At 36.7% G+C, this 14915-nt stretch overlaps 1 protein-coding gene and 1 long non-coding RNA gene across 3 annotated transcripts; both read left to right on the top strand.

Moving 5' to 3' along the window:
* Positions 1-695: 695 nt before the first annotated feature.
* Positions 696-1478, top strand: LOC131019937 (uncharacterized). Its single transcript, XR_009100552.1, has 2 exons — positions 696-1071; positions 1178-1478. It is a non-coding gene; the product is annotated as an uncharacterized LOC131019937 (long non-coding RNA).
* A 3205-nt stretch (positions 1479-4683) lies between these two features.
* On the top strand, positions 4684-9068 carry LOC131019934 (triose phosphate/phosphate translocator, non-green plastid, chloroplastic-like). 2 transcript variants are annotated; one of them, XM_057948559.1, is made up of 10 exons: positions 4753-5300; positions 5804-5926; positions 6023-6175; positions 6405-6490; positions 6601-6685; positions 6830-6949; positions 7053-7121; positions 7260-7389; positions 7492-7582; positions 8930-9068. In XM_057948559.1, exons 1-9 carry the CDS (start codon positions 4917-4919, stop codon positions 7569-7571), a joined length of 1230 nt encoding a protein of 409 aa, XP_057804542.1. In that variant the 5' UTR covers positions 4753-4916; the 3' UTR covers positions 7572-7582; positions 8930-9068. The 2 variants fall into 2 exon arrangements, with proteins under 2 accessions (XP_057804540.1, XP_057804542.1); XM_057948557.1 differs by lacking the exon at positions 8930-9068 and having other exon boundaries at positions 4684-5300; positions 7492-7783.
* The last annotated feature ends 5847 nt before the right edge of the window (positions 9069-14915 follow it).

Here is a 14915-nt window from a genome sequence, read left to right as displayed (position 1 = left end):
AAAACCTTAAACACAAAACATCTATCACATAACTAACATTTAGGTTCGAAACCGTTTATTTGAACATCATCATGCGCATCAATCATAACTCGTTCTACTCACGCCATCAAGTTAAATATTCCGTCATTTAATAACAAATCATATAATATCACATAGACAAATTAAATCATCATAGATCATTCTTTCTCATACTTAAAATAATTTAATCATTTTCAAATAATCCATATTAATAAGTCATTTGAAAAGAATTAATTTAAATAAGAGTTTAACTCAAAATATTTTATTTTAAAGTCCATTTGTAAAAATACTTGAAATAAAAGAACTCCATTTAAATAATTAATTTAAAGGTCAATATATAATTAAATTAATCAAGCTCAATTTAAATTAATAATTAAGAGCTCAAATAATTTAAATAGATATAAGCCCAAATTAATTAGATAAATTAGATCCATTCAATTTTTTTATTAACCAAGAGCCCAAACATTTAAATTAAAATAGGCCCAAAACTTTTAAATGAAATAAGCCCATTATAAATAAATAGAACATGGCCCTATAAAAACAAGCCCAAATACTTATTAAAAACGGCCCAAAACCCGGCCCAACCTCAAACACCCTAACCCAAACCCTTCTTCTTTTCTTCCCCCTTCTTCTACCTAAGCTGCGCCTCACACACTCTCCTCTCTTCTCTCACTCTCGGCGCCTCTGCCCTCTCTCCGCCGCCGCCGCTCAACGGCGCCGTCGCCGCCGGCGAGCGGCTCGGCCTTCTCTCCCTCGACTCGCTCTCTCCTCTCTGACCCCTTTCTTTCTCACTGACTCACACACACACGCACGCAGACACGGCGAAAGCCGCGCCGCCGCGTCGTCTTCTTCCCCGGCGAGGACAGCACCGGTCAGCCATCTCCCTTCTCTCGACTCCGGCAGCAGTAGCAGCAGCTGTTAATGAAGCCAGCCACCGCCGAAGCCCTGGATCACCGACTCCCTCGAATCCGGCGACCACAGGACAGCCATGGCCGCCGCCCTTCCTCCCTCCGATTTCCGGCGAAGCCGCAGCCGCAGCCGCCGACAACCCAGGTAAAACCCTATCTCCCTATTCTCATTTTCTTTTTCTTTTTCCTCATCTTTTCCCCTTTTTTTTAAATTAAAATCTGAAATCCCTCCTCTCTTTCTCTCTTGGCAGAACGGAGACCACTCTGTGGCTCCGCCGCCGTCCGTCGACCACCGGCAGCCCCGCGGCTGCCGCCCCCTAACCTCGATTCACACACACACACAGCAGGGTTTCAAGCCAAGATGCAGTCGAACACTTAGCAAATAGGATTTGAGCATAAATCAAATACTGTAAATGATCAATTGTAAACTGTACACAAACATTCATTCATGTATATTAATCCTTCATGTAATTTCAGTTTCAAAATACATGTGTAAACGTATTGGTGATCGTTGGTTCCCTGTAAAATGAAATAGGGGAAAACCTTGGATTGGTGGTGAATGTTGCTTGTCTCTGCAGAATTGATATATCGCATAAGTTAGAATTTTTGTGAAGAAGAATTGAATGAGATGAATAATCTTCACTCTATTACCTTATAAAACTTGCTGCAGAGGTGGGAATGGGTGAGGTGAGATAGTGGAATAGGTTTTAAATAAGCAAAATTCTATTTGGAGATTGACTTCAGAGGTGAAGAAAATTGTGTAGTAGGTGAAGAAAATTGTGAACGTGTAGTAGGTGAAGAAAATTGTGAACGTATTGGTGATTGGTTTAATAGAAGAATGAGAGGGATGTGGATGAATGAGAACCATATGTGCTTAATCTCATATAAACACATTAAGATATATAAGCCTAATTCTCATTGAAGCATAAAATTCACTTGAGCTTGCCTCTAACATAAATTAAATAACTCATGGGCTCAAGTAAAACAATCGATAAAAGATTCATATTTAACACTTCAGTGTTAAATCCTCCACAATAAATTAATGGACTCAAAATATATTTTGAGTGTCACTCATTGAAAATAAAATAAAAATAAATCATCACGTATATAAATCATCAAATTCATATAAGTTCGTATTTTATTAATGGATGCTGAACCCTAATTACCATAATCAATCCTTAAATCAGTAATTAGAAGATTTTAAATCTTCAATTAAAAGTCGGGTCATTACAAATGAAGATTCATATTCAATCATATGCAAATGAACCCTGCCCTTTGTTTGGATGGCCTACCTCTCCTCCTCTAAGACATATGCAAATGAAGATTCATATTCAATCATGTAACTGGAAAGCCATTAACTATTTACCTTTTCTCCTTGTGGGATTATGACTGCCTCATTCTTACATAGACGTTTGTTGTGGCCATGTTGTTTGCAGTTACTGCAAGTCATCATCACTCCATGCTTGGTCATTCGGCCTTCCTTCTCTTCTGGTGCTCGCACTCTCTTTTTCTTTGGTCTGCCCGGCATCTTTGTTTTAGGGGGTGATTTGACAATAGGACCTTCAACTTGTGGCCACATCTTCGGCCCATGAGTTGGTTTTATACCATGCTCGTAACCAGACAAATACTTTTCCACGGTGAAGCACTCAGACACAAAATTGATTGGGTCAAGCTCCATGTATTTTATAGCGGCCAATGCATGCTTACAAGGGATCCCTATGAGATCCCACTCTAGGGCAAAATTTCAGTTGGGGTAATCAATATACATCAGTCTAACCCTAAGTCTCACAAAAATCGACAAAGTACAGTTTCGAAAACAATAAAGATACAAAGGAATAATCAAAGTTAGGGCAAAACATAATAAATGGAGCACTCACTTACCTTTTCACCATTTTTCTACTGCTTGGGACCACAAATCGACAGACCCCCACGTTCTCGCTTCGAAACAAGGGTTAAGAACTGGGACCAAGTGTCGCCTGTGAAATACGACAAAATTGACGACTGAAAGTGAGGATAAAAAGGATAGAGGCTGGGAATCGCTGGCAAAAGTGAGAGTATTGATTAAAGTGAAGTGAAGATGAAAAATATTGCAAATGAATGAAAATGAAGGAAAAGGCGGGACTTTTCGGTTCATCAACAGTCTCTAGGACTGAACGACGCCGTATCAGTGATGTGGCATCCAGGTGGATGCCACATCGTCACATCCGACTTCCAACTCAACATAAACAAGTCATGTGTGCAAATTACCCAAAATATCCCTGCCGGAAATTGACCGGAGTTACAAAATTAGATTAAATTAATAGTTCAGCTATTTACATGAGACACTTTTAAGTTCAGAATTTATACCAGAATTTGAAAATAGTTTGGTAATTTACATGCCATTAACCCTTTAATCATTTAACAAACATTTGAAGTGCATTATTTTGGTCAAGGAATTGGATATGAGAGGGGCCGAATTTTTTTTTTTTTTTTTTTTTTTGATTTTGGGAGGAGCCGAAATCTCAACTGAGTTTTGTGAAGATTTAATTTTGGATAAATGTAATCCCAAAAAATTAGGATCTAATTTGAAGGATCATTAAAATCTTCGAAAATTAAAGAGAAAATTTGTTTAATCATTTAAACAAATAATGTGTGTAATAATTTAAATTTTAAATAACACGAAAAAATATTATTCAATTATTTAAAAATATTAATCTTACTAAATTATTAGTGTAAAACAATAAAAAAATATAATTTTCGAAACAAATAATGTGTGTAGAAACAAATCTATGATTAGTTTTAAGAGAATCATAAATATGTGGAAACAAATAAATAAAACATAATTTTTGAAGTAAAATAAATAATTTAATCTTAAAAAAAATTAATTTCAAAAAAAATAATAGTTGGAAAAAAAAATCTAGGATTATTTTAACAAGAAACACTAAATTATTGGTAACAAATCAATAATAATATTTTGAAACAAAAAAAATAAAAAAAAAATCCGGAATAAATCTATATGGTTTACATATAATTTTGGAAAATAAAAAAAAACCAACAAATAAGGAAACAAAATAACCGAAAAATTAGGAACAAAAAAAACCCATAAATTTCGAAAATCATAGAATAGAAAAAGCAAAACAATAAAAACAATATATTTAATGAGGGATAAATTAGTAAATCGATAAATCACTAAAAACCGGCCCATATAGGCTAAATGAAAAAAAACCGATTTTTTGCAGATGTCCAGGACACGAGGTGTCCAAATATCATTGCCCTTTAGTCAATCCACTAATTATGAAAAAATCGGCCAATTGATTTTTAAGCTAAACATCGGTTTTTAGGGTAGGTGTTTAAAAATCACTATCCTACACTCCCTCCATTTTTTATTAAGTGTCATCGGCTGTCAAAATACACATACCAATAAAATAAGATATTTTACATTTGTAACCTTAGTAATTATCATAATAAATGCATATATACAACTAATTATTACATTCATACAAGTATTAAATAAAGATAAAATATGAAAAATGTCATAAATATACTCTCAAATTTTGAAATGGGACGCTTATTGAAAAATAAAAAAATGAGCTGGATAGAACACTTATAAAAAAACGGAGAAAGTATTATATACTCCATATTATGTACATTTGTCATTTTCGTTAATTTATCTTGTTTTGTCACGACTCACATCCATGATCCATGCACCTGACCTTCAATGTAGACCAAATGAATCCATTTATAGAAAACTGACTTTTCTGACCTAACTCGCATAATTGACCAAAATAACGCAAGGGCCTTAGAATATCCCCTCCTTTCCTCTCCTCTATATATAATTATGAATATACACACGCACACATTCCGCCATATTCTCACTCTCGCCATCTCTAAGCTCTCACTTTCCGCCCTCCGCGGTCCCTACCCTCCACCACCACCACCGCTGTATATACATTATTACGTACACATATACGTACGTTCTCTCCTTCACTTTCTCTATCCCTCTCAGCCAAAATGCAGGGCGCGGCGGCTATAGCGTTCTGCCCTTCACTTTCACTCTCCGCCAATCCCCGGAAGATCGCCGCCGCCGCCGCTAGATTCAACCCCATCTCTCTCCCCTCATCGGAGCAACTGCGCCTCAGAAATGACGACTCGTCTTTGTCGTTTGCATCCGCTTCTTCTTCGGGCCGGAAATTGAAGCATAGCTGGTTGATCACGGGCCAGAATTTTGGCAGTTCGAAGGGGGCATCAGATGGCGTCGTGTCCAGGGCAACGGCGGAGATCACCGGGCCGGAAGAGAGCCCGAAATCGAAGAGCTTCGTGGAAACGTTGGTGCTCGGGCTGCTTTTCGGGCTCTGGTTTATTTTTAATATTTACTTCAATATCTATAACAAGCAGGTAGTTTTCTCCTTCCTTTTGTTTTCTAGCGCGAAATTTTGCTGCTAACTAATTGCGCTGGATGTGAGTAGAATTTGTGTTTATTTTTTACTTTTTAAAACACATTATTGTACGCTTATAATATTTGTGGAAAGGAGAAGTGTTCCATTTTTATAGAACAGAGAGGCAGTTATTTTTTGGTGTCTGGTAGAAGAACTTTGACCTCATTTCTGTGATTTCTTGTTATCTTTTTATCTTGTGATTCATGCGAACCATTCTTTCAGCTTTGTGTTTCAATTTATAGCTTCATTTTCCAGCCAATTTCGTATTTAGTTATGGAAAACATGTGAATTTGGCTGCATTTTCCTTCTAGAATGGATGTATAAACATATAAGAATATTCTCTTCTACTTACTTTGTTGTAAGCAGTAGTTTCATATTGAGTTGCCACTGATCTTGAAATTGTAGAAATAAATGTGTTAAGCTTTTCAAACCTGATATAAGGATGTTGTTTGCTTGTAATAGGTTCTCAAAGCTTTTCATTACCCGGTTACGATCAGTCTAGGTCAATTTGCTTTTGGGACTGTCATTGTTGTTTTGATGTGGGCATTCAATCTCTACAAACGGCCTAAAATCAGTGGAGCGCAGGTACTTGATATGGAATGCTAGCTCTCATGAAATATTCTTCTCATTCATTTACAAATCTGAACAATTGATTTATGAAAGTACACTCAACATTGGCAGCTAGCTGCAATTCTTCCATTAGCAGTGGTGCATACCTTAGGCAACCTCTTCACAAATATGAGTCTTGGAAAAGTTTCTGTTTCATTCACTCACACAGTTAAAGCTATGGAACCCTTCTTCTCAGTTATCCTCTCTGCTATGTTTCTTGGGGAGGTAATGATCCGTGACTTCTCGTTTCAATTGGTTATATTTGACGTATAGAGGAAACTAGTATACGTTTATATTGGCATTTGTGAACTCTTATAATTCATTCCAATCATAAAACTAAATATCCATTTTTACTTTTTTTATGTTTGGTTTGGTTGTGTATAGTTTGGAAATGATATTTTCCTTCTCTTTTTGGAATCAAACACTTCTTTTCTGGTTGCTCTTGTTTGGACAGTTTCCTACAATATGGGTAGTTTCCTCTCTTGTTCCAGTCGTTGGTGGAGTCGCCTTGGCATCAATAACCGAGGCCTCTTTTAATTGGTATGTATCCATGGCACACTGTTGTCATAGCCCTTGTCTTAAATTGTATGCTAACAAATTATTGACCTCAAATTCTCTTCACAGAAGTCGTGCTATCTTTGTTTTTTAAGGGCGGGTTTTTGGAGTGCGATGGCTTCAAATTTAACAAATCAATCCCGCAATGTGCTTAGCAAAAAATTGATGGTCAAGAAAGAGGTAACACTTTCTGTTCATTGATACTTTCTAATGCTGTTTTGGAACTTGTTGATATAAACTTTATCCACATTTCAGCTACATTAGCTTAAGTTCCCACAATATTTCTTGTAAGCCATGCTTGAGCTCCATTATCTCTTTATGCAGGAATCCCTCGACAATGTTACTCTGTTCTCAATAATTACTATAATGTCCTTCATCTTGATGATACCTATTACACTCTTCATGGAGGGTGTCAAGTTCACACCTTCATACCTTCAGGCTTCTGTACGTCGTCGTGCTATCCATTTATTTGAATCAAGCTAGATTTCTTACAAGTGCCTTTTTCATGTTTTGGTTTAACAATTCTTGCTGTTTTTTATATATCAAGGGGTTGAATGTTAATGAAATATACACTAGGTCGCTCCTGGCAGCCATCTGCTTCCATGCATATCAACAGGTAATCAGTGGGAGATTTCTCAGATGAGTTTCTCTTTTTTTATCTTCAAGGCTATTTGTTAGTGATATTTCACCTAAACCGGTCCACTTTGGTCACAGTTTTATCTTGATCAATATATGAGAGTTGTTTTTTTGGTAGGTTTCTTACATGATATTGCAGCGCGTTTCACCTGTCAGCCACTCCGTTGGCAACTGTGTTAAGCGTGTGGTGGTTATCGTGTCTTCGGTACTCTTCTTCCGCACGCCCGTTTCACCCGTTAACTCTCTAGGTATGTCCCGCAGCCGCTACCTGTGGTGCGGTTACTCCGGCTGAGATCCTTAGTTCTAACCGTAGTACTTTTTTTTTTTTTTTTTTTTTGTGGTTGGTTTAGGTACTGGTATAGCTCTTGCTGGAGTTTTCCTTTACTCTAGAGTGAAGAGCATTAAGAAGGCCAAGCCAAAAACCGCTTGAAATTTATACTGGTAAACCAACATTAACAAAATGTTTCATAGTTATGATTTTTGAAGAATTGTGAGGTTTGTATATCATGAATAAAATTGTGACATCTTGTGATGGGTAACTGTTATATATGTTGCAAAAATTAAAGTTACTATTTCACAAGATTTAGTAACATTTGAGAGTGTAATTAATTTATTATGCAACAAAATTTACTTACTTTCTTATATATAGCACAATTATATAGATGTACCTAAATTTTGTTACATTTAAAGATGAAATAAATTTTATGATAACTCTCTTGATGTCATTAGTAGACAATTTTATTATAGTGAGTGATGTGAAATTAAGATCACGATTAGAAGCAACGTTACATAGTTTTAGGCTTTAGCCATGTTAGTCACGAGATTAATATTTTGTTTTTGGCGTATGCTTTTAAGGAAGTTGTGATTTATGGTAATGTAGTTTTGTTCCCCAACTTGAATGGGATTAATAGATCTTTTTTTTTCATTTTTTTTTTCATATCTATTGATGGGAAGGAAAACGTCTTACCAACTAAGTAGGGCTTTTCATTAATAAAAACAGAGCTTTAAAATGTGTGTGAATATACTTATTTGTCGATAACATTGTGTTGTGCTGTTGATTAAGGATACGTTTTTTTAAAAACTAGCTATGTGTTAGTTATCAAGTGTGATGTTTCACTCTCTTAATTAGACCATACAAAATTGGATTCTTGTGTGTTTGTGTTGATATTAGTGATAGAATAGTTGATGTTCGAGATCAAATATTTCAAATATATGAACTTATTGTTACTTAATTTTTAAATTTATTTGTTTAATGCAAAGAAAAACAATGGTTAGTGGACGAGACATAATTATATACATTTATACATTTATTTATAAATCGAGATCTTAATAGAGCAAGGACATATAAATAATAAATATAATACTCCATGTATAGAAGATTTTAGTGTAATTGCTCATATCCTTAATTACACTTAGTTTAAAAATATAATTTTAGAGATTTTACTGGGATAAAATAAAATCTCTTGCCAAATATACCCTCTCCCAGAGGAACATTTTGTTAATTAAATTATTAAATGTCAGAGCATCAAGGTGATAATACACCATAATGGTAAATTATGATTTTGATATCAAATGTTAAAGTTAGAAACATTTGCAACAAAGTGTTAAGATCAACAAATCCGGCCATGCAAAGTGCAAACAACTTAGGCCATCAACAACTCTTTCATATTAAAATCAAATGAAGGCAGAGCTCTAGAGCAAAAACTAAGATGTTAATATGAATTATGGTATAGATGAAAAGTGATTTTTGTACGTTTATTAGCACTCACACTCTATTGTATTGAAAAGAAAAACGTGAAGGTGTGTAGCAATGCAGAGAGCACGTGAAAAGCGCTCCTGAGGGTAACAAAAGGACGTCCCGTTTTAGCGCGACTCCTTAGAAGAAGCGTGTTTCCTTACTACTATTTCAAATCGGTGGAGCTCTAGAGAGTAAGTAGATAGTTAGCTTGGGTCACACAGTTTTGGTTGTAACTGTCATGCAATTTTCGTTACTTATTTCTTTGTATTTATACTCTTTCAATTTCTGGGACTCTGCTGACCAGCTTGCTTTGCTCCTAATTTAATTGAGGTGCGCCTTCTATTTTTTTTTTCTTTTTCCATTTATATGTAATTTTGTTGCATTTCTTTATTTGATTTTGCTTCTCGTTTGTAATGAAGTTGTATTTCATTCTGCTGCTGTCAACATAACTTTTTCCGAATTTGTTTTCTTGTATTTGATTCCTTTCTTAATTCAAGGATTCGCTTCAATGCTGACATTATGGCCGTAGTTCTTTTCATTTTTTTTTATCTTAATTTCCCCATAAGTGATAAGCGTAATGTAGAGTGCACCAGCTTCTTTAATATATTCAAATACTCTTTTTACTCTTTAATACAGTCAAATATAACAAGTAACGATTTATTTATTTTTATTTTTATTTTTACTTTTATTTTTTAAGATTTAGCAATTACTGTATATATAGACGTATAAAAGTCGAGATGTATCATGTATTAATCTCTGGCGTTTCTTCCCAAATTAGCGGACTTGAAATGACATGAAGATGGTGTTTGGCTAAGTTTATTTTAAATAGTTTATAAGATGTAGTTTCTTAAGATCTTATAAATTGTCAAAGTGTTTGAATAATTAATCTTATAAGCTAGAAAAAGAATTTTTAGTTAGAGAGAGAAAAATTTTGATAGAGAGAGAAAATGGAAAAGAGATGAAATAAGAATGATATATATATAATGAAAATAAAAATCATAATTGAGTTATTTTTGTAAAATGAGTGTTGCTTATGAGGAAATGAAAAAACAAATTGAGGTAAATAAACTTATTTTTTGGGAGCTTATAAGCTCTTTAAGAGCTTATTTTGTCAAACATTTTGAAGGGGCTTATAAGCTTCTAAATAATTTATAAATTATTTTAAAGAGCTTATAAGCTCAACCAAACACCCTCTAAATGTCTCCATTTATTTACTACTATAATTTTGAGGAAAGAAGCTTAGAAAATAAAAGTTCATTGTATTTTGAAGAAAACTAGTCAAGTAACCCTATGAATGTTGATAAGATAGCAAATTGTAAAGCTATCATTACTGGTTCTTTAAACTCGTTTCATCTGCTTTCCATAAACATTTTGAGTTCATTGGCATATGATTCTCACAATATGCAAATTACTCAGAAACAATGGTTCTAAGGCTAAAACCGATTTTCCATTCATGATTGATTTTTGCATGCTGGAAGTTAGGCTTGTTTTCCAGTACTTGAAATTTTTTAATAACTGTTATTTGTCCCTCTTTAAGAAACTCATGAAACTTTTTCTTGAACCCTATTGAGACGGATGCTTTGATTTTGTTGCCCTACATAATATATATTGTGTGAATAGATGCTGATTTTTTTGGGGGTTGTGAGATTCGATCATGTATATGTTCAACAAAAAAATTCCGTTGAACATGACGTGAATAAATGGTGACCATTAGATTAGATAAGATCAACGGCTGAGATTTGGTCTACGTTCTTTGAATATTTAGTGGTTTCCATTGAACTCTTCCATATATATATAAATTAAAAATTAATAATTTCACAAAACTATTATTTCAATAAAATTGTGTTAAGACTTAATTACCCATTCATCAATCACAATCATTTCTAATGCTTCATTTCCCAATTTATCTTTTTGAACTGATAAAATTCTTACCATTACATTTTTTATTTCGTATTTTGGATTGATGACATTCAAACGAATAGCCTTATTATTCGTTGGCATTTCTTATATCTAGAGTAAGTATACATAACCAATACATTAGTCGCTCTGCTCGAGGGTCTTAGACTGGCTATTACTTTCTTTGCTCATATCTGGCACTTCCACAATCCAACTCTAATCGAAAAAATATTACACAAATCGATAAAATATGGATCGAAACCGATTATTTTTCTCATAAGTCATAACATTCATTCATTAAGGGGAAATGAGAAATATACTTAGATGGAACAGTACCAGGAGCGTCTTCTCTCTCTGCAAAATGAGATTTTAGGGGCAGCGTTTTGCGCGGCGTTCCCCTCTACACCTGCCGCCGGTTGCCACCAACCCGGCACCACCTCCAGCCTCCGGTCCGCGGCTTCTACACCCGTCGAGCATCCTCCTTCTCCAAGTTTCACTCTCAAGTCTCAAACTCCGGACGCCGATTCAAGGTAGCCACTGCTTAACTCCGGAGAACTCGGCGTTTCGCCCATCGCCGATCCGCCTCATCGCCGATCCAGCAGCGCATCCATCCGGAGCTCGGCGTGGCGGAGAGATCCAGCAGCAGTCGAACGACTGTTCATCGAAGACTTTCCTCCAGTCCGGAGCTCGGAGTGCTCCACCGCGAACTGCTCCAGATCTGCTCGGCGTGAGTCATCGACGATCTGCTCGGCGTCCTCCACCGCGATCTGTTCATCGTCGACTTTCCTCCAGTCCGGAGTCCGGAGCTCGGCGTGCTCCACTGCGGCCTTGGCGAAGGCGCCGAATAAATTGCAGGAGGAACGGCTGCAAACGGCGACCTCGGCGACCTCACGCCGCTGACCTTCCGTCCGTCCGATGGCGTCAAACGGCGGCAATGGCCCCTCGAGCGTTGGTTGGTTCCCGCCGCTGTCTTTGGCTTCCGGTGGACTCAGTTCACCGGGCGACAGAGGTGCGCTCAATCTGCCAGTCGTCTCTACAAATTTTCTCCAAAATACTCCTCGTTCCTCCTTCGTTGTAGGAGAGCACTCCGAGACCGCTTCTCTGGATCGAAGTTCGGGTGTTGCTACTCTAACAAACCCTACGATGGCCCCCACGTCTGCTCCGAAGGTGTCGCCTCCTCCTCAGCCGAATGCCTCTTTTGCAGATAAGCTGAAGGCTAGGGATGGCAGTCCGACCGAGCAAGTTTCCAAACCTAGGGACGTCCCCGCTCATGACTATTCAATCCTCCGGCCGGAGTTGGTGGATCTCAAGCGTTGCCTTGTTTTGGACCCTTCTTTCCACCAACGACAAGTCCGGCGTTTCGCCCATGCGATTCACGGCCGACTGATCCTCCGCAAAGGTGATTCACCTAGGTTTGCAGCGGATCTTTGGGAGGAACTTCAGCAGCTTTGGAAACCGTCTGCCGGTTGTTCGATTCATCCTCTCGGAAAAGGTTTCTTCACTTTTAATTTCACAACCGACGAGGATAAGGCAGCGGCTTTCAATAAAACGACTTGGCGTCTACGCTCAGGTATACTACATCTCCAGGCATGGGTGCCGAATTTTGATCCCTACAAAGCGCATTCTACCCTTGTTCAGGTATGGATTAGAATCTTTAACTTGCCGCATGAATATTGGCACCCTGAGGTTCTTTCCGGGGTCGCACGAGAAGTGGGAACGCCTATCTTGATTGATGGTCAGTCTGCACAGGCTCATGTGGGTCACTTTGCTAGAATTCTTGTTGAGTTAGATGTTTCGGCTGATATCCCTGAAGCTTTAGATATTAAGTGTGGCGACATCGATTTTACTGTCAAGTTTCGATATGAGAATTTGCCTTATTACTGTTCCGTTTGCAATGTTGTGGGACATACTGCTAACCAATGCAGAAGGAAAAAAAACGACCACGATCGAGGAGGACTTTACGGAACATCAGGGCCGGGAACGTGGTAAGTACAAGGTAGATGACCACAGGGTTGACCCTCGTCCCTACACCGGAAATCAGGAATCTCCAGCAAGGGCTGGACAAGCTTTAGCTGAGGTTGGACAGAAACTGAACTCTTCTTCAGATCCTACCTCATCCAATCCCTTTGCTGTGTTGGTTTCTCTAGAGTTGCAAGATGAACATAGACTTGTTTGTGATGATAACATGGAAAAGCCGCCATCTGATGGAGGCCGAGCTTCAGATGCTTGCATCTATCAGGACAATCAGGATAGAAAGGATTTGGAACAGCTTGAGTCAGATGACGAAAAGAACCAAATTGAGGTAGTGGACCAGGAACACGAGAGGACTTCTGCACCTTTGGTTGTTCAGCCGCTTGCTGTGATGACTGACAACAACGATTTGCTCACTTTGACTGGGACGACAGGACCCATTTCTCGTAGACGAGGGCGTCCGAAAGGGGCTATCAACAAGAAGGGGAGAGTTTCTGATTCTTCTATCAAGCACAGGCTCCGTCGTATCATAATGAATGGCATGTCCTCGGATTTCCAAAACTCAGCACGCCGTGATGATATGCAGGGCCCAGGTCTTGACACTTCTTCACCTGTGGAGTTCCTGAATAAAGTGAAGTATGCTCAGTCTAGAGGACAGATTCTGCAAAACTTTGTGATCAACTCCGATAACTCTTCCGATGCAGCCCATGCTATGTCGATTGTGGCCTCTAAAAAATGGGGCGATATGTTGGACGATGAAGATGACGATGTTTTAGACGAGGACGACCCTCTTAAAATGTTCTCTTAGTCTTGGTTTCTTTTTTTGGTTACCCGGGGTTTCTTGCGGGTGCTTTTGCTTGTTTTCTTTGTCTCTGGTCTCTCTTTTTTTCTTTTCTTTTTAATAAAATTTCTATTTCAGCAGAGAAATATACTTAGATGACGAATTCCTCCGTCTTACTTTTTTTATTTTGCTTTTATGCCATTTTTTGGAGTTAATAATTGATTATTTTATAATCAATTAACAGTCTATGTGAGTAGCTAAAAGGAATTAGCTGCAAAAGGAAAGCGTATATATATATTACTCAATAGATGGATTAGTACTAAAAATTAACGAAAAAACAAAACAAAATAAATCATAAATATCCTAATTTATTTAGAGTTTAAAATCATAATTTATTTAGAGTTTAAGATCAAGCGGAGTTCTAGCATAGTCATCGTGCATTAAATATATGATTACAAATAAATTAGATATGGAAATTGATTAAAAATTAAGAAGAAAATAAGAATGAGTGAGAATTGAGGAAAATTATAATAGAGTGATTATACGACGCCACTTAGGATAAGATTTATTTTACTTTTATATATATATAGAAGGATGAGTTCAATATAAATATCTTTAATAAAAAAAATGAAAAAATGACACGAAGGGGTTGTGCGTATTTTCATCTAAGTTTTGTAAACGATGTAGACGGACAGCGTGTCAATCAATCTATATATAATAAGTATATTATGATCCAAAAATATCCACAAATCAATCAAGCCACTTATCATTGCAATAAAAGTTGATTGCAAACATCATTGCAGTTTCTTGTTCTCCTTTTCCACACAACCCTTCTATTCATTTCCCCTCTTATTCCATTTTGTTTTCTTGTTCATTTTCTTTTTCTTCTAAAAAAAGAAACTAAAACAATTACAAGAAGCACAATAAATAAACACCAATGGAAGACTATTAATTCCGAACCTCCAATTTATAATAATATTCGCATTAATTAATGTCAATGAGGTCTTGTCATAATGGTTAATTAAGAAGAAACTTTGCAAATATACTGTTGAATGAATACTTAAATATATATGTAACGTCAGCTTTACATGCAATTATATGCTCGATCGTAAAAAGAAAAAGGTATCTTTGATTTTTAAATTATTTAACAATAGTTTAACAATAACTAATTTATCCTAGTCTTAACCGTTTCCAAATCAGAAATAATATAAAAATAATTATATGCATCTTCGATTTAAGTTTCTTTTAAATGGGAAGTAGTCATGTGATGTGACCAGCTAATAATGCAAATTGGCGTACAAAGAAGCCTATAGGGATAGCTCCTTTACTTCGGGATCACGCCTTGACAAATTACTAATTCGACTGTATTTTCTGCAACATAACGTCGG

This window comes from Salvia miltiorrhiza, chromosome 4 (assembly GCF_028751815.1).
Source record: "Salvia miltiorrhiza cultivar Shanhuang (shh) chromosome 4, IMPLAD_Smil_shh, whole genome shotgun sequence".
Lineage (NCBI taxonomy): Eukaryota > Viridiplantae > Streptophyta > Magnoliopsida > Lamiales > Lamiaceae > Salvia > Salvia miltiorrhiza.
Note: the sequence above shows the minus strand (reverse complement) of the source record. Positions and strands in the feature narration are given on the sequence as shown.

Excerpts from the sequence above, each read along its gene's own strand:
- LOC131019934 (XM_057948559.1), top strand. The coding sequence starts at position 4,917 with ATGCAGGGCGCGGCGGCTATAGCGTTCTGCCCTTCACTTTCACTCTCC. Across the intron at positions 6,491-6,600 it reads ACCGAGGCCTCTTTTAATTG|GGCGGGTTTTTGGAGTGCGA; the intron begins GTATGTATCCAT and ends TTGTTTTTTAAG. Across the intron at positions 7,390-7,491 it reads TTCACCCGTTAACTCTCTAG|GTACTGGTATAGCTCTTGCT; the intron begins GTATGTCCCGCA and ends TGGTTGGTTTAG.